At 44.6% G+C, this 23101-nt stretch overlaps 1 protein-coding gene across 2 annotated transcripts in view; it reads left to right on the forward strand.

The window, feature by feature from the left end:
- vav3a (vav guanine nucleotide exchange factor 3a) overlaps positions 1–23101 on the forward strand; it is a 121189-nt gene that overhangs the window by 82357 nt on the left and 15731 nt on the right. For both annotated transcript variants that reach the window (XM_082965630.1, XM_014157310.3), the window contains exons 16-23: positions 2766–2867; positions 4029–4120; positions 9441–9463; positions 10575–10608; positions 14631–14761; positions 17352–17417; positions 18493–18527; positions 19159–19275. In XM_082965630.1, coding sequence (XP_082821756.1) covers positions 2766–2867; positions 4029–4120; positions 9441–9463; positions 10575–10608; positions 14631–14761; positions 17352–17417; positions 18493–18527; positions 19159–19275 — 600 coding nt within the window. The remainder of the gene's footprint in view (positions 1–2765; positions 2868–4028; positions 4121–9440; positions 9464–10574; positions 10609–14630; positions 14762–17351; positions 17418–18492; positions 18528–19158; positions 19276–23101) is intronic.

The raw sequence follows: 23101 nt of genomic DNA on the forward strand, positions 1-23101 counted from the left end.
TACTGTTGTTTTGTCACGCGCTGCAGCTCAGTTCAGCTCAACACAGTGAGGAGGAGGAGACACATTTAGACTGCTAATATAATGGCACTGTACTCAAACTAACTCTGGAGTACTTGACCTAACCCACATAAAAAAATACTATAGTATACTATGATATAAATACTATAGTATTCACTGTAGTGTGTTTGCGGACTTAACTGTAGTATTCACTGTAGTGTTAGCTGTAGTATACTGTAGTATTTACAGTTAACTATAGTATGAATATTGTAGTAAAAGAAAACTATTATAATTATGTTTTTTTTCTGACTGTAGTATACTGTAATATTTACTGTAGTGTTTTAGTTTTATTATCTTTGACATAGAAGTGGAGGCTTTTTCTTTCAGGAAACCTACTGGGGAAATTTTCCATAACCTGTAGGTAGGTAGGACTGGTGTCTGAACGGATAGTTCAGAGCTGCTCTTTTCCATAACCTGTGGATACAGAGCATTCGGAAAGTATTCAGACCTCGTGACTTTTTCCACATTTTGTTTCGTTACAGCCTTATTGTAAAACTTATTAAATCGTTTTTTTTCCGCTCATCAATCTACACACAAAACCCCATAATGACAAAACAAAAAGTTTTTTTTAAATGCTTGCAAATTAAAAAATAAATAAATAATGAAATATCACATTTACACAAGTATTCAGACCCTTTACTCAGTACTTTGTTGAAGCACCTTTGGCAGTGATTACAGCCTCGAGTCTTCTTGGGTATGACACTACAAGGTTGGCACACTTGTCTTTGGGGAGTTTCTCCCATTCCCACTCTGCAGATCCTCTCAAGCTCTGTTAGGTTGAATGGGGAGCGTCACTGCACAGCTATTTTCCGGTCTCTCCAGAGATGTTTGATCGGGTTCAAGTCCAGGCCCTGGCTGGGCCACTCAAGGACATTCAAAGACTTGTCCCGAAACCACTCCTGGTTTGTCTTGGTTGTGTGCTTAGGGTCGTTGTCCTGTTGGAAGGTGAACCTTCACCCCCAGTCTGAGGTCCTGAGCGCTCTGGAGCAGGTTTTCATCAAGGATCTCTCTCTACTTTGCTCTGTTCATCTTTCTCTCGATCCAGACTAGTCTCCCAGTCCCTGTCGCTGAAAAACATCCCCACAGATTGATGCTGCCACCACCATGCTTCACCGTAGGGACTGTCATGTTCCTTTTACTGAGGAGTAGCTTCTACCAAAAAATCCTTATTGGTAGAGTGCTACAGAGATGGTTGTCCTTCTGGAGGGTTCTCCCATCTTCACAGAGGAACTCTGGAGCTCTGTCAGAGTGACCATCGGGTTCTTGTTCATCTCCCTGACCAAGGCCCTTCTCCCCCGATTGCTCAGTTTGGCCAGGCGTCCAGCTCTAGGAAGAGTCTTGATGGTTCCAAACTTCTTCCATTTAAGAATGATGGAGGCCACTGTGTTCTTGGGGACCTTCAATGCTGCATAAATTGTTTGGTACCCTTCCCCAGACCCTTCCTCAGCTCTACGGAATATTCCTTTGACCTCATGGCTTGGTTTTTTCTCTGACATGCACTGTCATCTGTGGGACCTTATATAGACAGTTGTATGCCTTTTCAAATAATGTCCAATCAATTGAACTTACCACAGTTGGACTCCATTCAAGTTGTAGAAACATCTAAAAAATGGAAACAGGATGCACCTGAGTCAATTTTGAGTTTCATAGTAAAGGGTCTGAATACTTAAGTAATAAATTGTGTGTAGATTGATGAGGGACATTATTTTTAATCCATTTTAGAATATATATATTACCTTTATTTAACTAGGCAAGTCATTTAAGAACAAATTCTTATTTTCAATGACGGCCTAGGAACAGTGCCTTGTTCAGGGGCAGAATGACAGATTTGTACCTTGTCAGCTCGGGGATTCGATCATGCAACCTTTCGGTTACTAGTCCAACGCTCTAACCACTAGGCTACCCTGCCGCCCCAATATGGCACAAAAGAAAGCGGTCTGAATACTTTCCGAATGCACTGTAGGTAGGACTGGTGTCTGAACGGATAGTTCAGAGCTTCTGCTCTTTTCTATAACCTGTAGAGAACACAATATGGTCTATACTAGGCATGTAGGTTTCTCACTTATGGGTGGCACAAAATGTGATATGGGGAGGGGAATGGGCTAGGTATATGCAAATTAAATAGTATGGTATTTACTATAGTTAAAAGCAGTGTAGTGTTTTTGCAGACTAGCGGTTTTGCGAACATTACTGGTGTATTTACTATAGTATTCCACAGTATATTACAACATTCTATAGTAAGTACTACACATGATCGAGGGATACTACAACGTGTAGTGTATTATTCTACAGTATACTACATTTTACTATAGAATTATATAGTAAGTACTGACCGTAATATTCTATAGTAAACTGTCATATTTTTTCATGTGTGAAGAACCAGGAAGTCTGTCTCGGGTTGCTACCAGGTTTTTTATTTTTCATAATTGGCAAAAATTAGGTGAAGGCCCCTGACATCAGGTGGTACTATGGGCCACGTGTGAACATAACGACTTATGGAAGTAATACAGAAACTGCCAAGCTTGTATCAAAGTACTGTGTAGTCTGTATGTAGACTGTAGAGCTACAGTCAAGTTCCAATGTGGAACCGAGATTTGCTACTAGTATAGCTGACTGCAATTACCTTAACGTCACAATGTGAAACTGCCAATGTACAATTGCACTTGTCTTTTCTAATCTTCATATCCTTCCTTTTCCATGTCTTGTAGATCCAACATACGTCCAGAGAACGGCACCAGTAACTTCCATGAGTTCAAGATGCACACCTTCGACAGAATCACATCCTGTAGCTACTGCCACATGCTGCTAAGGTACGGGGTCACACACGCACGCGCGCACACACTATCACATACTACATGTTATTTTACATTTGAGTCATTTAGCAGACTCTCTTATCCAGAGCGACATACAGGAGTAATTAGGGTTAAGTGCCTTGCTCAAGGGGAGTGCAAACAGATTTTTGACTGACAACCCTGAGCCTGTATCTACAACCAATGGGTATATATTGGTTGGGGCGGCAGGTAGCCTAGTGCTTAGAGCGTTGCGTCTAAAGGTTACTGGCCCTGAGCTGACAAGGTAAACATCTGTCGTTCTGCCCCTGAACAAGGCAGGTATTAACCCACTGTTCCTTGGTAGGCCGTCATTGCCTAGTTAAATATATGGATCACTTCATGGCTGGGGGCGCATGATGTGAAGAAGACCCAGCTGATGACCCAATATGGCCCATAACTGCCCATTCCGGGTGGATGTCAGATGGGGAAAATATATTTAAAATATATTTGAGCATGCAAGAGGACAAATATACTAGGCGAGAAGGGGAGTAACAAGAGTGTGAGCTGACTGAGCATGTGCAGTGCACCTGTGTGTATGGTGCGATTACAACATCTGTGTGTAACCATGACCCTAACCCATGACCCTAACCCTAGCTTCATGTCTACAACCTGGCTCAACCCTAACCCTATAGCCTCACCCACAACCCTAACCCTAACCCCAGCTTCAAGTCCACATCTGGGTTCAACCCTAACCCATACCTTAGCTACCATGGATGTCCACACCCTGGCTCAACCCTAATTCTTGTGTCTGTGCATGGCTCACCAGGAGAGTTAGTCAGACTGGGGCTGCCGGGCTTTACATCATTGTAATCAGCAGGAGGTTCTGGAGCAGTTATGTGAAAGAAAATACCGCCGCAGGTAGGGAGGAGTGGAGAGGCGATGACGGATGGTTGAACCCGAGACAGGGAAGTTGGAATGGCACCAAGTCACATCTTTTAAAGACGTCGTCCTCCTCTTTCTTTACTCCCTCTCTTTATCCTACACGCACACACACACACACACACACACACACACACACACACACACACACACACACACACACACACACACACACACACACACACACACACACACACACACACACACACACACACACACCACACTGAGTAATGCTGGTTGTCCCTCTCTTCTCTCTTCCAGGGGCATCTTTAACCAGGGGTACCTGTGCTCCAAGTGTGGTGTTGGAGCCCATAAGGAATGTCTGGGGAGGTTTGGCAGCTGTGGAAAAACAGGTGAGAACCCCCCTCAAAACACAGACTCAAGAAAGCAGTACAGTACAAGTAGTACAGTACATACACTATATGACCGATAGTATGTGGACAGCTGCTCGTCAAACATCTCATTCCAAAATCATGAGCATTACAGTTTTTTTACAATCGCTAGGACCCATTTCTCAATACTTAGGTCACTTTTTCAAAACTCTTCACACAGTTCTCCTAACCAACTTTCAGCTTGGCAGAGCAGTTCATTTCACATCCAAAATGCACTAAAACTACCAAAACACTTCATATATGTCTCAAATCAACTCATTCTTCCATAGAAATAGCAAAGGTTGTCACCCAACAAGGACACGTTGTCACTCATAAAACAATGACCTAAACAACACTAACAACAGGTAGCACTACACAATGTTTTCTATACAAAACAAGAATGACACCTCTCTACTGTTTAGAATTCACTGCAGTATATGTTACAGGAATGTATCAGACATGATGCAGTAAGCTTCAATATGTTTTGTGTCATTTTTTGGCATTGAGTGATTCCAAAATACAAGAATTTGTATATACACCATCTACCAATACAGATACAGCAGCAATGCTAGTCAACCCTGTCTTCTGCATTTGGCCACAGGTTCTCATCCACATTACATCTTATGTCATCTTGGGCAATACACATAGGAAAGAATCTTTTGGCATGTCTGGTCCATCCCTGGCAATCTTCTGCAGATATGTCCAGGCATCCAGCATTCATTGCGTCCAGGAGGGACATTTGATCATGTGGATGGTGGTCATAAACCTTCCACCTCCATGAGGAATAGAATTCCTCTATGGGGTTGAGGAATGGAGAGTAAGGTGGGAGGAAAAGTGACACCATCCTGGGATGGGCTGCAAAACACTCTGTGACTGCACAGGAGTGGTGAAATGACACATTGTCCCATACAATTACAAACGTTGGCCGATTTCGCCTCACTTCAACCCTTTCCTCACCAGGCACAACCCTTCCATAGAGGTCACCCAGGAATGAAATGAGACACTCGGTGTTGTATGGCCCAATTAGCGATTTGTGTAACAGCAATCCATCAGAGGATACTGCTGCACACATTGTGATGTTGGCACCCCTCTGGCCCGGGACATCCACCGTGGCTCTTTTCCCAATCACATTCCTTCCTCACCACCGTGTTTTGGCCAAGTTGAAACCAACCTCATCCACAAAGATGAATATGTGGGGTGTTTGCCTGGCTTCAATCTCCATGACTCTCTAAAATAAATCCACAAGGCAACATAAGAGTTAGGCTATTACAGTAGTTTACATTATAGCTAAAAACAGGCCATTGTGTTTCTCTGCCCTGTTTGGTTTTGTTCAAAACCAGTTGTGTATTTTATAGTCATCTTACCTGGACATATTGGTTCCTGAGTTGCTTGACTCGTTCAGAGTTCCTCTCAAAGGGGACAGTGTACATCTGCTTCATCCTGACTTGATGTTGTTTCAGGACTCTAGAAATAGTTGTTATGCATACATTGTGAATATTTCCAAATGTATTGTTGTCTGCCAACACTCCCGAATCTCTGTGAGTTTTATGCCATTGTTTCTGATGACCATATCAACGATTGCAGTTTCCTGCACAGCAGTGAAAATCCTACCTCTCCTGCCTGTGGGAGGTAACCTTTGGGTCCTAAGCAGAAATACAAAAACAATTACACACAAATGAGTTTGGAGGCTTTGCTCAATTTACTTCTGTAATGTGCAGTTCAGTCAGATGCCCTTGCAGAATGCACATCTTACCTGTTGTTTTGCCGGAAATTTCTCACAATAGATGCCACTGTTGAGCGTTGCAGATTTGGCTGCACTCTCAGACCAGCCTCTCTCATTGAAAGACCATGATTTATTACATTGTCAATTATAGTAGCCCTAATCTCATCTGAGACAACAGCTCTTGAGCTTCCTCTCGGTCTTCTTCCACCACGCGTACGTACTCCTCTCCCTCTCCCAGCCACTCTTCTTCCTCTGTCAGCCACTTCTCTATCTCTGGCTGGGTCCATGTTTACATTACAGTACAGCATTATTCCTAAGATGTCCCCTTTTGTATAGATGGTAATGAAATTGAATGACTAACACCTGGGTAGGTGTTCAGGTGCAATGGGAATCAGCTGTGCTTGGTCTAATTGTTTTGATAGTGTTTCATTTTTTAGATTTGGAATATATTTCAATACGGTATTACTGTAGAAATGTAGCACATTGTTTTCTTATTCAATTTTGTGTTATGTTAGGTTTTGAACTTAAGTTTAACAGTTTTGAAAAGAGTATGTAAACATGTGCAAATTGGCCTGTAGGTACATAGAGTTTTGGTGGTGGTTGTGTCTGAGTGAGAAAATAATTCATGAAATTTGAAAGATGTAGTCATTGAATGCATTTTGTGCCAAAGCAATGACAAATGATCCACAGTTTAGCCCACATAGACTGCTGTTGTGTTCACTGTGTGAAGAATTTTGAAAAAGTGACCTAAGTATTGAGAAATTGTTCCTAGCTATTGTAAAAAACTGTAATATGGAGTTGGTCCTCCCTTTGCTGCTATAACAGCATCAACTCTACCGTGAAGGCTTTCCACTAGATGTTGGAACATTGCTTCCATTCAGCCACGAGCTAAGTGAGGTTCGGGGGCTGATGTTGGGCGATTAGACCTGGCTCGCAGTCAATGTTCCAATTCATCCCAAATGTGTTTGATGGAGTTGAGGGCTCTGTGTAGGCCAGTCAAGTTCTTCCGCACCGATCTCGACAAACTTTTTCTGTATGGACCTCGCTTTGTGCACAGGGGCATTGTCATGCAGAAACAGGAAAGGGCCTTCCCCAAACTGTTGCCACAAAGTTGGAAGCATAGAATTGTCCAGAATATCTTTGTATGCTGTAGCATTAAGATTTCCCCTCACTGGAACTAAAGGGCCTAGCCCGACCATGAAAAACAGCCCCAGACCATTATTCCTACTCCACCAAACTTTACAGTTGGCACTATGCATTGGGGTAGGTAGCGTTCTCCTGGCATCTGCCAAACCCAGATTCGTCCATCGGACTGCCAGATGGTGAAGCGTGATTCATCACTCCAGAGAACGTGTTTCCACTGCTCCAGAGTCCAATGGTGGTGAGCTTTACACCAGTCCAGCTGACGCTTGGCATTATGCATGATGATCTTAGGCTTGTGTGTGGCTGCTCCGCCATGGAAACCCATTTCTTGAAGCTCCCAACAAACAGTTATTGTGCTGACGTTGCTTCCAGAGGCAGTTTGGAACTCGGTAGTGAGTGTTGCAGCCGGGGACAGACCCAGCAGTCCTGTTCTGTGAGCTTTTGTGGCCTACCACTTTGCGGCTGAGCCGTTGTTGCTCCTAGACGTTTCCACTTCACAACAACAGCACTTACAGTTGACCGGGGCAGCTTTAGCAGGTCAGAAATTTGACAAACTGGCTTGTTGAAAAGGTGGCATCCTAAGTCACTGAGCTCTTCAGTATTGTGCATTCTACTGCCAATGTTTGTCTATGGAGATTGCATGGCGGCACGCTCAATGTTATACACCTGTCAGCAACGGTTATGGCTGAAATAGCCGAATCCACTAATTTGAAGGGGTGTCCACATACTTGTGTATATATACTCTTAAAATGTATATTTCATGTTAATGTGTATACCTGAAAGTAAATTGAAAAGCTGCTGATAATTAACCTACAATAAGGAAAAGCTCATAGTCACTGTGTACGGGGATTGGTCAGAGTATGAAACCTGAACACTTATATAACTCCAATCAAATAACATTAGATGCAGCAAGCTGCTCACTGTGCTCACTCACTATACATACCTTTAAACTGTTCCCTGCACACACACACACACGCACGCGTATGTGCACACGCACACACGCGCGCACATGTAAGCGCACGCACACACACACACACACACACACACACACACACACACACACACACACACACACACACACACACACACACACACACACACACACACACACACACACGCAATGGGAACATGAGTGATTAGAGTAGACTGGTCATGACATTCCTCATGACAAACAGGTCCTGCAGACTTCCCCTGACTGGCAGTGAGTGTGTCAGTGGTCTGTATGTGTATATATATATATATATATATATATATATATATATATATATATATATATATATATATATATATATATATATATATATATATATGTATGTGTGTGTGTATGTGTATGTATGTGTGTGTGTGTGTGTGTGTGTGTGTGTGTGTGTGTGCGTGCGTGCGTGCGTGCGCAGATTGCAGCAAGGTGCCTGCTCCTGTTGGTGTTGGCATCACTCACAAGCAATCAGGTCAGCAGTGCAATATCGCAGTCACCAGCCACACCTGGTCACTAGCTTCCCTGAATAGATTAGTGTCATGCCACGGGGGGGCTGGAGAAAAGATAAATGTTAGTCCCTTTTACAGTGTTAGAAAGTAGAATGCACTTGGTTGCAATATGTTATGTTGCAACTATGCTTTCACTACCAACTTGCTTGTTAAGCAGTTATTAACGCATGGCTGATGTTGGACCAGTAGCAATAGATATAGTAACCTCATCAACACATAGCAGTTATTGACAGGAAAACAGAACACAATCACAACATCCATGGACAATCAGAAATGTGCATTACAGCAATGAATGCTGTGCCTTGGGACACCGCGTTATGCCTGCAGTTCTGCGGGAGGTATGTGTTTACAGTACTCTGTCTCCAGGGTGTTCTGCAGGTGAGGCTTGTTTACCTCAGGTCCCAGTTGGCTCTCTCTCCCTCTGCTCTTCGTTATCAGCCCTGTTCAGCGTTACTTTGTGTAACAGGTCAAAGTTCGATCCAGAGCTGCCTGGCTGTCTGCTGGAGAGGGAGCGGGAGGAGGGAGGGGGAGGGGTGCTTGTTGATGGGGTGTAGCCCGTCCCAGGAGAGCCAATGAACAAACAGAGAACAAACTCTCAGAGCAGAACAGTCGTCAGCCCTGCCCCCTGAAGTGGTTTACTCCAGACTCTTTACTCCTGTCAGGTACCTTCAGCACAGCACAACAAACCAATGAGGAAAAAGAGTAGACAGTACTGCCAGTTGCTTTCTGCTTCACTAATGAGAGAGTGCTTCTGCAGCGCTGGAACACTGTGTGTGTGTGTGTGTGTGTGTGTGTGTGTGTGTGTGTGTGTGTGTGTGTGTGTGTGTGTGTGTGTGTGTGTGTGTGTGTGTGTTGGGTAACAGTTTGTTTGTGTGATCGTGAGTGTGTGTGTGGCTGTTATGCGTTCTCCTTGTAACCCACTCACCATGCCTGTTTTCAAACTCCTTTCAGATCCGGGCTCCTTCAGAACTCAGGTAAGACAGTGTGTCTTTCTATCTCCTTTCCCTTTCCAAAGTTCTGCTCTGTTCTGTTCTTACCCTTTGAAGACGTTCCCCTCTCTGTTTATATTGCCGAAGAAACTCCAATTGACTTTACTTATTTTAGCGTGAGCCGATAGATAGTGAATACAATTCTTCTGTAGATGATTGGAGAGTTGTGAAGGCCAGGTCTTAGCGTATAACTGCAACCCCCATGTGTTTCATTGAACATGCACGATAAGAAATGTATCAACTTTGGCAACTATTCTGAATGTTTTTTTTGAAGGTGGCTAAGATAGATTGCGATTCCGGGATTCTGAAGGTTATAACTGGTGATGGAGGTTATAACTGGTGATGGAGGTTATAAATTATGATGGAGGTTATAACTAGTGATGGAGGTTATAACTGGTGATGGAGGTTATAACTGGTGATGGAGGTTATAAATTAAGATGGAGGTTATAATGCATTATGTGTAAAAATGCATATCGGCTGTTTGCAGAGATAGCATTGGATGAAATATTCATTGTGTGTTTGCACAGCAGAGCAGGCACATTCATAGCATTACCCAACCAGTCCCCTCTATATTCATCTCACTGCAACAAGATAAATCAGTTATTTAGCATGCAACGCTAGATAGAAATGCATTTACTGGTGATGCAATGCAACCCTACAGAGTATGACTTCTTTAACCCATTTACCCTACAGCAGTGGGGGAGGTTTGTGTGGGCCTGTAAAATTACCGTATATGAATTGAAGTTATCACGTAATATATGTATATATGAGTTCCAACTGGAGGCAAGCCCCATTTTCTCATCATGGCAGGTTTGCTTGCTACAGTATCTGGTCAGCTTTATTACATTGGAATACATGTCACTGTGTGCGTGTCACAATGAACATGTACAATTGATGTATGTATGTATGTTAGGGATGTACAGTATGCAGGTCGTAGGTTAGGGAGAGGAAACATTAGGTTTACATCTCAATATCTTTCTGAGCAAACCTGTGTTTCATAGTGCAGTGAGAGTGAACTTTCAGTGTGTGTGTGTATGTGTGTGTGTGTGTGTGTGTCACAGTAGTTAATCATGGTGTCTGTTTTTTTCCATTGCAGGAAAAATCAGTGCAAGGACGGCGCTCAGATCCAGGTTAGTGCATTCTGAATACATGGTAATAACAGTCACCTCCTACCCACTCACATCAGTCACATAATCCCCCCCTCCTCACTCTCTCTCTCGCTCTCGCTCTCGCTCTCGCTCTCTCTCTCTCTCTCTTTCTCGCTCTCTCTCTCTCTCTCTCTCTCTCACACTCTCTCCCCTATCTCTCTCTCTCTATTTCTCTCTCTCTCTCTCTCTCTCTCTCTCTCTCTCTCTCTCTATTTCTCTCTCTCTCTCTCTCTCTCTCTCTCACACACTCTCTCCCCTATCTCTCTCTCTCGCTCTCTCCCCTATCTCTCTCTCTCACACTCTCTCCCCTATCTCTCTCTCGCTCTCTCCCCTATCTCTCTATCTCCTCTCTATCTCTCGCTCTCTCCCCCTCTCTATCTCCTCTCTCTCTCTATCGCTCTCTCGCTGTCTCTCTCCCTTCTCTCTATCTCTCTCTTTTAATTCCACCCTCCTTCTTCCTCTGTCGGAATGGACCATGACATACTGCAAACTCTCAAATCATAGACACACAGCTACATGAGGAGGAGGGCGCAAATTGCCTGTTATACTGTGGAAAATCCTTATTGACCCACCATACAGTGAAATCAATAGGCACTTGATTGCTTGGGCCCTTATCGTTTTATAATTGTCCGCACTCGCATAGTTCTGTCTGCTCAAAGGTGGGCTAACACGGGGTTTGTCTTTGTGCTGTTGGAAATGCATTTCATGCTCTGAGACTCGGTTCTCCTCACTGATATTCTCACGTACTAGTGTCTGTGCCTGTTCGGGCAAGCTAACACACGTTACCCCTGACTCAATAGACTTTTCGTTGGAATCAGATACAGAGAGGAAAACAGAACAGAAAGCAAGTTATGTCACCCCTCAGTCTCACCCCGTTGTTTACAGTAGAGTGGGGACTGTGTACTAGTGTGTCAGGGTGAAATAGGCCAGGTTAGGAGTGCTACTGTAGGACAACCAGGAAATAACCAGTTAATGGTAGTTCCCCGGTAAACAGGTCTAAGAAACAGGTCTGAACCCAAACACACATAATTGAAGAAGGTTATCTCCCATCTGATAACAGGACGAGGAACTAGAGTACAGTTATACTGTATGTCTGCATGCTTAACTTGATGAAACATTATGACATGAGAGAGGTTATGGTTACGATGGAACGACAGGTGTGTGTGTGCGTGTGTCTCCCCTCGTTATCTTCTATAATGGGATCATGAATATTGTAAAAGAGTTAGGAGAATCGCGCGTGTGAACGGGTACGCACACACACATATTCACACACACTCCATCAGGATGAAATCCACGGCATAGTGTTGCAGCGTACATGAAGACATGGGGGTCACCCTGGGTATATTGGGGTCTGTTGATTCATTAAGTTGCTCAGTGTGAAATGACCTCAGTTCAGTTCTGCCTCTGTATTGGTACTAAAGCACAGCTTCTCTGCTGGGAGGCTGTCTCTCTCTCAGTCTCTCCCTCAGTCTCTCTCTCAGTCTCTCCCTCTGTCTCTCCCTCAGTCTCTCCCTCAGTCTCTCCCTCAGTCTCTCCCTCAGTCTCTCTCTCAGTCTCTCCCTCAGTCTCTCTCTGTCTCTCTCTCAGTCTCTCTCTCAGTCTCTCCCTCAGTCTCTCCCTCTGTCTCTCCCTCAGTCTCTATCTGTCTCTCCCTCTGTCTCTCTCTCAGTCTCTCCCTCAGTCTCTCTCTCAGTCTCTCCCTCAGTCTCTCCCTCAGTCTCTCTCTGTCTCTCTCTCAGTCTCTCTCTGTCTCTCCCTCAGTCTCTCCCTCTGTCTCTCCCTCAGTCTCTATCTGTCTCTCTCTCAGTCTCTCTCTCAGTCTCTCCCTCTGTCTCTCCCTCAGTCTCTATCTGTCTCTCCCTCTGTCTCTCTCTCAGTCTCTCCCTCAGTCTCTCTCTCAGTCTCTCCCTCAGTCTCTCCCTCAGTCTCTCCCTCAGTCTCTCCCTCAGTCTCTCTCTCAGTCTCTCCCTCAGTCTCTCCCTCAGTCTCTCCCTCAGTCTCTCCCTCAGTCTCTCCCTCAGTCTCTCTCTCAGTCTCTCCCTCAGTCTCTCCCTCAGTCTCTCCCTCTGTCTCTCCCTCAGTCTCTCTCTCAGTCTCTCTCTCAGTCTCTCTCTCAGTCTCTCTCTCAGTCTCTCTCCCAGTCTCTCCCTCAGTCTCTCCCTCAGTCTCTCCCTCAGTCTCTCCCTCAGTCTCTCCCTCAGTCTCTCCCTCAGTCTCTCCCTCAGTCTCTCTCTCAGTCTCTCTCTCAGTCTCTCCCTCAGTCTCTCTCTCAGTCTCTCCCTCAGTCTCTCTCTCAGTCTCTCCCTCAGTCTCTCTCACATTCTCTCCCTCAGTCTCTCCCTCAGTCTCTCTCTCAGTCTCTCTCTCAGTCTCTCCCTCAGTCTCTCCCCCAGTCTCTCTCTCAGTCTCTCTCTCAGTCTCTCCCAGTCTCTCTCTCAGTCTCTCCCAGTCTTTCTCTCAGTCTCTCTCTCAGTCTCTCCCCCGGTCTCTCTCCCAGTCTCTCTCTCAGGCTCTCCCTCAGTCTCTCCCCCAGTCTTTCTCTCAGTCTCTCTCTGTCTCTCAGACTCTCCCTGTCTTTCTCTCAGTCTCTCCCTCAGTCTCTCTCTGTCTCTACCTCAGTCTCACCCCCAGTCTTTCTCTGTCTCTCTGTCTCTCTCTGTCTTTCTCTGTCTCTCCCTCAGTCTATCTCTCAGTCTCTCCCTCAGTCTTTCTCTCTCCCTCAGTCTCTCTCTCAGTCATTCCCTCAGTCTCTCTTTCAGTCTCGCCCTCAGACTCTCCCTTTGGCCCCTTCACACAGGCCATTCACAACTATTCATTCTCACAAAATGCTTTATCTTTCCAGAAAAATGTGCTCACCCTCCCCCAAATGATTAATTCCTATGAGATGAAGGATAATCAACCTCTCTCTTTTGTCGTTCTCAAACTCCTCTGCTTGGCTTTAGAAACTTTTTAGAGATTCTTTCAATCTCTTTCACTCTCTTTTTGATCTCTCTCTCTCACCCTCTCTCTCTTTCTTTCTATCTCTCTCTTTCTCTCTCTCTCTCCCTGGTGTCTGTGGCCTTACTGCAGGGTTACTATTCCCTCAGTTCTCGTCATGAGCAGCTGTGGGGAGAGAAAGGCAATGTCGTGCTTAATGGAAGATATCCTTTGTCTTGTGTGTGTGTGTGTGTGTGTGTGTGTGTGTGTGTGTGTGTGCGTGTGTGTGTGTGTGTGTGTGTGTGTGTGTGTGTGTGTGTGTGTGGTGTGTGTGTGTGTGTGTGTGTGTGTGTGTGTGTGTGTGTGTGTGTGTGTGTGTGTGTGTAGAAGTGACCGTGAGAGCCCCATCTTCAGCCCTGCTAGCTTCTCTAGTATTTAAGCACCCTCTCAGCTCACAGGAGAGCTTCTGTCCAGACCATCTCCATCTTAGGCCATAAGGATTAGAGGTTTAAGGAGTGTTACTATCACAGCCCCCCCCCCATCCAAACCCTGACTTCCCTAGGAACACAGGTACTTTAAAATATATCTGCATCCCTCTCTTGTCGACCATCCTTAATCTATTCTCCCCCATCCTGCTGTTCTGTTTCTACTCTCTTTATAAGAGTTTGAGCTTTCTTCATCACCATGGAGTGAGAAACACAGCAATGTGTGGTGGATTGTAAACACACTGTTCTTGTTTGAGCTGAATCTCCTTAGATACAAACACAATTGAACAGATATTGCCAAGAATATGGTTCTATTCCTTCTAGTCTACACTGTTGGATTCTACCTGGCTTTTGTTTTACCTTTGGATAACAAAAATGTTTGATGACTGGAAAATTGGACAATAGCACATGCGATGTTACCAAGACCAAGGATAAAGCTATTGTTTCATAGCTTTAGATTGCTTGGTCGTATATGGATGGTTGGTATGGTGACAAGTGGGAGGGTGGCAAAGGTGCATTGTTTTGCGTTCAGATCTGCACACGCACCCATATAGATGAGTAGGAACACACTGATATTGTGGTTGTATTTTCTCTCTCACTCAGGGTTACCTAAGATGTTGGTGACGAGGAACTATTTTGGCGTGCCAAGTCCCATATGTGGCCCGCCCCTCAACATCCAGCAAGGTGACATCATCGAGCTGGTCTGTGCCGATCTACACAGCTCCTGGTGGCAGGTGAGAGAGACATCGGTGTGTGTGTGTGTCTTTCTCTGTGTGTGTGTGTGTGTGTGTGTGTGTGTGTGTGTGTGTGTGTGTGTGTGTGGCAGGCGAAGTGTCACTTCTCTCGACCATTACATGTTACCTCACCCCTCTTGATCAAACCATGTCTTAACAAACTATTTCAGATGAAACTAAAGGAATTGGTTTGTTCAATCAGTGAATCATATGCACCATTGTGTAAACTGAAGCCCTGCCCTGACCAGTGACATAACGTTGTTGTGTATTAGCACTGTACAGGAAAACCTATTGAAAGACACACCTATTAGACTGGGACAAGAACTAAATGAGCATTGTGAAAGGAAAACAAGTGTCATTTTCTAAGTCTTCTTTCTGTTGACCATTTCTGTTTAATTCTGACAATATTCAGTAATCAACATGGCTCTAATTGATTTTCTTAGACTGGTCTGTTTTGTTTGGCAGTTTATTCTAGTCTGACTGTGCCTCTGCGCTGTGTGACTCCAGTGTGACTCCTGTGTGACTCCTGTGTGACTCCAGTGCATTTCTAGCCGCATTGTCTGTCTGTCACACACTGCTAAGGGTAACTGCACAGGGAGTGGCTAATCCACTGCTTTGTTAATTGTTGAAACTGTAGGTTTCAGCGTGGCATTTTTACAGCAACATTGAGGAGCTGTCGTGAACATGGGGGTACACACTGAGACAACACCCAGACAACACTGAACATTTCACCATGTTGTCGTGTGGAGGAAGTCTTACAACACACGTACGCACACGCACGCATGCACACACCCACAAACACACACATTCTTCCATAATGTGACTTTAATCTGGGAGAACAATAACAGGCCTTCAGGAGCACGCCAAATGAGGGTGTGGGCATCACCGTCTTTGTGTACAGCCTACCCTGCCAATGTGTGTGTTTGTGCCTTTCCAAACCACACAGAGGCACACGCCCATTCAGACACCTTCCAGCTCTTTGTTTGTGTGTTTTGGGCTAGCTGGCTGGCTGGCTGGCTGGCTGGCTGGATGGATGGCTGGCTGGCTGGCTGAATGGATGGATGGATGGATGGATGGATGGATGGATGGACGGCGTTACAACAGCAACTGCAGGGAGGAAGGCTATTTGCTATTTATGCTGTCTGCTCTGGCTCTGCCTGAGTCCACGTGGGCCTAGATATAGAAGCTATCTTATCTCTCTCTCTCTCTCTCTCTCTCTCTCTCTCTCTCTCTCTCTCTCTCTCTCTCTCTCTCTCTCTCTCTCTCTCTCTCTCTCTCTCTCTCTCTCTCTCTCTCTCTCTCTCTCTCTCTCCCTTCCCAGCCCTCACCTTTTTCTCACACCGTCCATTTTCACCTCTCTCCCACTTCCTTCCTGTCCCTCTCTCTGGACTGGCTCAGTCAGACCCAGTGGAGTCAGAGACACTAGGTGTGATAGCCCAGGCTTTTCAGCACTGTCACTTTGCTGGCACAGCCTCACTATAGCTGGCATAGGCTGGGAGGTGTGTGTTTGTGTGTGTGTGTATTCATATGTGTGTATTTTTGTGTGTGTGGTGAGCGTCCTTTTTGATATTCCTACAGATTAATCTCTAGCATGCTATTTCGGGGGAAGTGTGCCGCCAAGCAGTGTACAATCACCAATCCATTAGCTGTTGAATGAGAGTTTTATATTTATCATTTAATATATTTAATTTAATTTGATATTGTGCAAAAAAATACATCATTACATCATCACCTTTAGGTTACTTAATCTCTGTGACAGCGGACCGAATTACTGAATGCTCAGTATTCATCACCGTGGTAACCAGCAGACCATAATTCCTGTGCTGGTGCCAGACTAATATAATCGATCAGTGTAATTTCATTTTCCCCCTTGGCTTGCGTCTGTTTACTCTAACAGGGTTAAGGCTTGATGATTATCACAACACTCATCAGCGCCCCATAACCTCATAACCAATAGCAAAGCTTTCCAAGAGCCCTGATACAATGTGATTAGGCTAACTGTATCAGGGGCGCTTCAGGAGCGCAGGCCTAACCAAATCAGATGGGCCCAAGTGCAGGAGGAAGAGGCTCAGATGTGTATATCTATGTGTGTGAAAGAGCCTGACAGAGAATAGGAAGAAAGTGAGAGATTGGGCAAGGAAACACAGGCCTAATGCGGAGCAGCATACTTGGGTTTTCATGGTGCGCACACACACACACACACACACACACACACACACACACACACACACACACACACACGTGTTAAATCAGCCAATGAGTCTGCATTGTATTACATGCTACTAGACTCCTTTCGAGTCATTACCATTGGGAGAGAAGAAAGTCCTCAGTCTCAGCTGTTCCTTAACTCAACTCTCTCCTTGAGCGATTATTAAACAATAGTTAACTAGGACTGTGAATCTGCTCTGCTCTGTGTTGCTGACCGAATTGTTCCTAAATTACAGAGAAGAAATCAACCAGCCGAATGTAACGCAATTCTCTCTCTCTCTCTCTCTCTCTCTCTCTCTCTCTCTCTCTCTCTCTCTCTCTCTCTCTCTCTCTGTCTCTGTCTCTCTGTCTCCCTCTCTCTTTCTCTCTGCTATGGTTTCAGGGCAAAATTCTGTCGACGAGAGAGGTCGGCTTCTTTCCAAGTGACGCCGTGAAGCCGTGCCCATGTGTAAGCTAAGCACTAAGCACCCATGTTAGAAGTGTTGTAGCAGTAGAGTAGGCGCGCGGGTGAGGAAGCAGGCAGATGAACATATTCTTCCTGGTGGTGAAACTGACACTGAGATCAATGACAGGCAGTTTATGTTTGAGGAAATTGTAGGTGATTTTACCTGATTATGTTAAAAGCAGAGAGCGAATGTAGCTTTAGCTACAGTATTTAATTAAACAGTTTAATTAAAAAGAGAGTTTAGATACTTCACTGTGTAATTTCACACTTCTTACCTTGATGATGAGTGGACTATTTCAATCAGCTGAGTAGTACTAGTGCAGAGAACCCGTGTGGTCCACAGGACCGAGTTTGGAAAATGCTGTACTAGGCTATCTATTACTAAATGCATTTGAAACATTTGCTTATAAAACTAAATTTAGTGTATTTTGAATGAAACCTTTATGACTTGATTGTATCACTGGACATCATGTTCCTTCAGAATCCACATTTCTGTAATGTGTCTGTTCTTAGTCTGACACTATGACATTCACATGGTCAGCAGCTGCATCGATGGACTTTTACAATGACACAGAGTAGATGGCCTGCAGTGCTATCTGAATGCTTACACCATCATAAAGATAACAATACATTATCCTACTTCCCTGGGGTCATAAGAACCACCAAACCACCTGTTTACGAAAACAAAAAAAACATGACGTTTAAACGTATCTATTGTAGCCCGGACTACAGTAAAAAAATAGAACACAGTTGACTTAGATTGCCAATAGGGGAAAATAAATCCTTTACTGACTTAGATGGATAAAAGTGAACTTGAGGTTGGGTGGGATTCATGGGAATGAAAGAACAATGGTTCACATGTTGCTTCTCTCTCTCTCTCTCTCTCTCTCTCTCTCTCTCTCTCTCTCTCTCTCTCTCATCTCTCTCTCTCTCTCTCTCTCTCTCTCTCTCTCTCTCTCTCTCTCTCTCTCTCTCTCTCTCTCTCTCTCCTCTCTCTCTCTCTCTCTCTCTCTCTCTCTCTCTCTCTCTCTCTTTCACTCTCTTTCACTCTCTCTCTGTCGCTCGTCTTTACCCCCAGGTCCCCAAACCTGTCGACTACTCCACACAACCTTGGTATGTTCACGTTCGCCTGGACCTCATCAAACTTGAATACAAAATGCATGATAATGAACTCAAGTTACCATACCATTAATTATCAAGTTACCATACCATTAATTATCAAGTTACCATACCATTAATTATCAAGTTACCATACCATTAATTATCAAGTTACCATACCATTAATGATCAAGTTACCATACCATTAATTATCAAGTTACCATACCATTAATTATCAAGTTACCATACCATTAATTATCAAGTTACCATACCATTAATTATCAAGTTACCATACCATTAATTATCAAGTTACCATACCATTAATTATCAAGTTACCATACCATTAATTGTAACAATATAAATATGTGTTTGTTAGAATAAATAATAAGTACATAAGAATAAATATGTGGTTGTTAGTTAATGTAGGCTATAGTTTAGTAAAATCATTATTTGTGAGTGTAGGTTAGACTGTTTTGTAGTTTTTCTGTCACTAGATGTGTTTCTCAGTATATCTAACCCCCCTATTCAATTCAATTGAATGCTGCTTTATTTATCTCCTCAGAGGCAAACACAGGTATCATACTGTACGTGCTACCTGTGTGTGTATATATAGTTCTGTAACCTGTCAGTGCCTCCTGGCCTGTAGGTTTGCTGGGCCCATGGAGAGACTTCAGGCTGAGGCAGAGCTGATCAACAGAGGGAACAGCACCTACCTGGTCCGCCACCGGAGCCGCGAGTTCACAGAGTACGCCATCAGCATCAAGTAAGTGAGCAACATGGTACAGCACAGTACAGAATGGCACAGCACAGTATAGCATGGCACAGCACAGTACAGCATGGTACAGCACAGTACAACATGGCACGCACAGTACAGCATGGTACAGCACAGTACAGCATTGCACAGCACAGCACAGTATAGCATGGCACAGCACAGTACAGAATGGCACAGCACAGTACAGAATGGCACAGCACAGTACAGCATGGCACAGCACAGTACAGCATGGCACAGCACAGTACAGCATGGCACAGCACAGTACAGCATGGCACAGCACAGCATGGTACAGCACAGTACAGCATGGCACAGCACAGCATGGTACAGCATGGCACAGCACAGCATAGCACAGCACAGTACAGCATGGCAGGCACGGCACAGCACAGTACAGCACGGCACAGTACAGCACGGCACAACACAGCACAGTACAGCACAGCACAGTACAGCATGGCACAGCACAGTACAGCATGGCACAGTACAGCATGGCACGGCACAGCACAGCACAGTACAGTACAGCATGGCACAGCACAGTACAGCACAGTACAGTACAGTACAGCACAGTACAGTACAGTACAGTATAGCACAGTCCAGCAATGTACAGTATACCATAGCACAGTACAGTACAGCAAAATACAGTACAGCACAGCACAGTACAATACAGTACAGTACAGTACAGCACAGCACAGCACAGCACAGCACAGCACAGCACAGCACAGTCACACCCTGCAAATAGTCCTCTTAAAGCTTGCGTTAATCATTAGTTCTGTCAGTGCTAGTGAGATGCTGGTTCAGTCCTACCATTGACTTTCTGCACAGACTGTACTGTATGTTGCTCTGCTCTGGATAAGTGCATGGGCTGAAGGACAGCATTGGACAATACATGCATTGTATTGTGCATTAAAAAGTAATTTACAAATAATTACAACAATGATTTGAGGCGTGCAGGAGTTACGATTCTGATAAGTGAGTGCTACAGTAGAGTGGTATTTGTTTTACATGCTGTGTAGAATTGCTGCAAGCACATGTAAACCCCATGCGAGGTAGATGGGAAAATAACACTTTTGCGTGTTATCACTGTATCATTTCAGTCCCCCCAGGCTGTTTGTATGCTGTAGATAGACAGATTACAGTCCTGTATGTTCAGACAGGTTGGAACATGTCAATGATATGCAGGGTAAAAAAAACAAGATGTATTATTGTCACATACTCCGGATAGGTGCGTGCCGTTTTACAAGGTCAGCCATAGTACTAGGTACATAGTACCTAGTACATAGTTCTAGGTTTAAGTGCCTTGCTCAAGGGCACATCGGCAGATTTTTCATCAGCTCGGGTATTCAAACTAGTGATCTTTCAGTTACTGGCCCAACGCTCTAACCGCTAGGCTACCTGCCACCCTAGGCTACCTGCCGCCGTTTCTGTCCCAAGTTGGGTTGCGACACTCCTTCCCTGAAGGGAGCTGGTAGAGCTGAGCGAGAGAGAGAGAGAGAGAGAGAGAGAGAGAGAGAGAGAGAGAGAGAGAGAGAGGGAGAGCTGCTCTGAGAGGCTGCTTGAAACGTTCCCTTCAACTCCACTTAATTCATCTCCTCCTTTTTCCTCTCTTACGAAGGCAGAGCTTTTCAATGCCTTCCAGTTCCACCAGAGCTGAAGTCTTAATTGCTTGTGTGCGAAGCATGCCGCTGCAGCACTAGTGAAGAGACCCAGAGAGACTGTTAGACAGCCTGCTCAAGGTTATTTAAACCATCACAAAGAAAACGAGAGAAAAAGAGAAAAAAAGAAAACTCCACATCTGTGTGGAAACTACATTAAGAAAGTGTTTGAAACAGACAATGCCCTATCCTTGGCTCCCTCTGCATCACACTACTGTGTTATTGAGACCCTGCCGTCTTCCTTCCACAAGCTACAGCGACTCCAGCCAAGAGGGCCCAGTCAGTCTAAATTAAGCTCTGGCATTTCAGTGTACAATAGGCCCGTCACTGGGGTTTGTTTTGGTGCGTAGAATATGGATTAGGCCATATTATTGGGGGGATTACGGCTCTAAGAGGGAGATAAGAGGATAATAATGGCGTCTAATAGAGATCAAGAGAGGACAGGGCTTTCTTTGAGAGAGACAGACAAAGGGGGCTGACGCTATTGGCTCTGTGTCTCTATACCCTCCATACCCTCCCCTCCTCCCTGCCCCACTCTGCACTACTGAGACCCTCTAAATGGGGGCGACTGCCCTTCCATCAGCCCCCTCCCCTGGTCCCGTGAATACCAACTGATAATGAGGAATGGTGCCCCTGTCTATCGACGTCCACACACACACACACACACACACACACACACACACACACACACACACACACACACACACACACACACACACACCCCCCTCTCCATCACTCAGGTGTCAGAAACCCAACCTGGTCTCAGGGCATTTCGTATGATATGTTACGTTTCGTATGGTATGTATTCCTTTGTGGGTATCCATCATCCATTTCCTATGATATGTTACGAATTACAGTTAGTATAATATGTTACAAATTCCAATTTGTTGTGGCTAACATTAGCTAGGGAGCTAACACTAACTTTAGCTGTCTGGCTAACGTTAGCTAGGTTCTAGGGTTAGGGTTTCAGGTTCTAAATTAACCTATTAAAACTCACGGACAATTAGTAAAGCTTAAACCAAGTTTGTTCTCCCATTGGGTCATACAGCTGCATAAGACATATACATATTTCCACCAGTGGTAATATATATACCCCAATTTGGGTAGAGTCTCCTCCTTCTCTCTAAACATGACATCTTTATTACTAGGCAGGAAGTTACAGTTGAAGTCGGAAGTTTACATACACTTAGTTTGGAGTCATTGAAACTCGTTTTTCAACCACTTCACAAATTTCTTGTTAACAAACTATAGTTTTGGCAAGTCGGTTAGGACATCTAGTTTGTGCATGACACAAGTAATTTTTCCAACAACTGTTTACAGACAGATTATTTCACTTATAATTGACTGTATTCCAGTGGGTCAGAAGTTTACATACATGAAGTTGACTGTCTTTAAACAGCTTGGAAAATTCCAGAAAGTGATGTCATGGCTTTAGAAGCTTCTGATAGGCTAATTGACATCATTTGAGTCAATTGGAGGTGTACCTGTGTATGTATTTCAAGGCCTACCTTGAAACTCAGTGCCTCTTTGCTTGACATCATGGGAAAATCAAAAGAAATCAGCCAAGACCTCAGAAAAACAATTGTAGACCTCCACAAGTCTGGTTCATCCTTGGGAGCAATTTCCAAATGCCTGAAGGTACCACGTTCATCTGTACAAACAATAGTACACAAGTATAAACACCATGGGCCCACGCAGCCATCATACCGCTCAGGAAGGAGACGCGTTCTGTCTCTTAGAGATGAACGTGCTTTGGTGCGAAAAGTGCAAATCAATCCCAGAACAACAGCAAAGGACCCTGTGAAGATGCTAGAGGAAACAGGTACAAAAGTATCTATATCCACAGTAAAACGAGTCCTATATCGACATATATCGGCTCAGCAAGGAAGAAGCCACTGCTCCAAAACCTCCATAAAAAAGCCAGACTACGGTTTGCAACTGCACATGGGGACAAAGATCGTACTTTTTGGAGAAATGTCCTCTGGTCTGATGAAACAAAAGTAGAACTGTTTTGCCATAATGACCATCGTTATGTTTGGAGGAAAAAGGGGGAGGCTTGCATGCCGAAGAACACCATCCCAACCATGAAGCACGGGGGTGGCAGCATCATGTTGTGGGTGTGCTTTCCTGCAGGAGGGACTGGTGCACTTCAGAAAATAGATGGCATCATG

This window comes from Salmo salar, chromosome 19 (assembly GCF_965601325.2).
Source record: "Salmo salar chromosome 19, fSalSal1, whole genome shotgun sequence".
In the NCBI taxonomy this organism is placed as follows: Eukaryota; Metazoa; Chordata; class Actinopteri; order Salmoniformes; family Salmonidae; genus Salmo; species Salmo salar.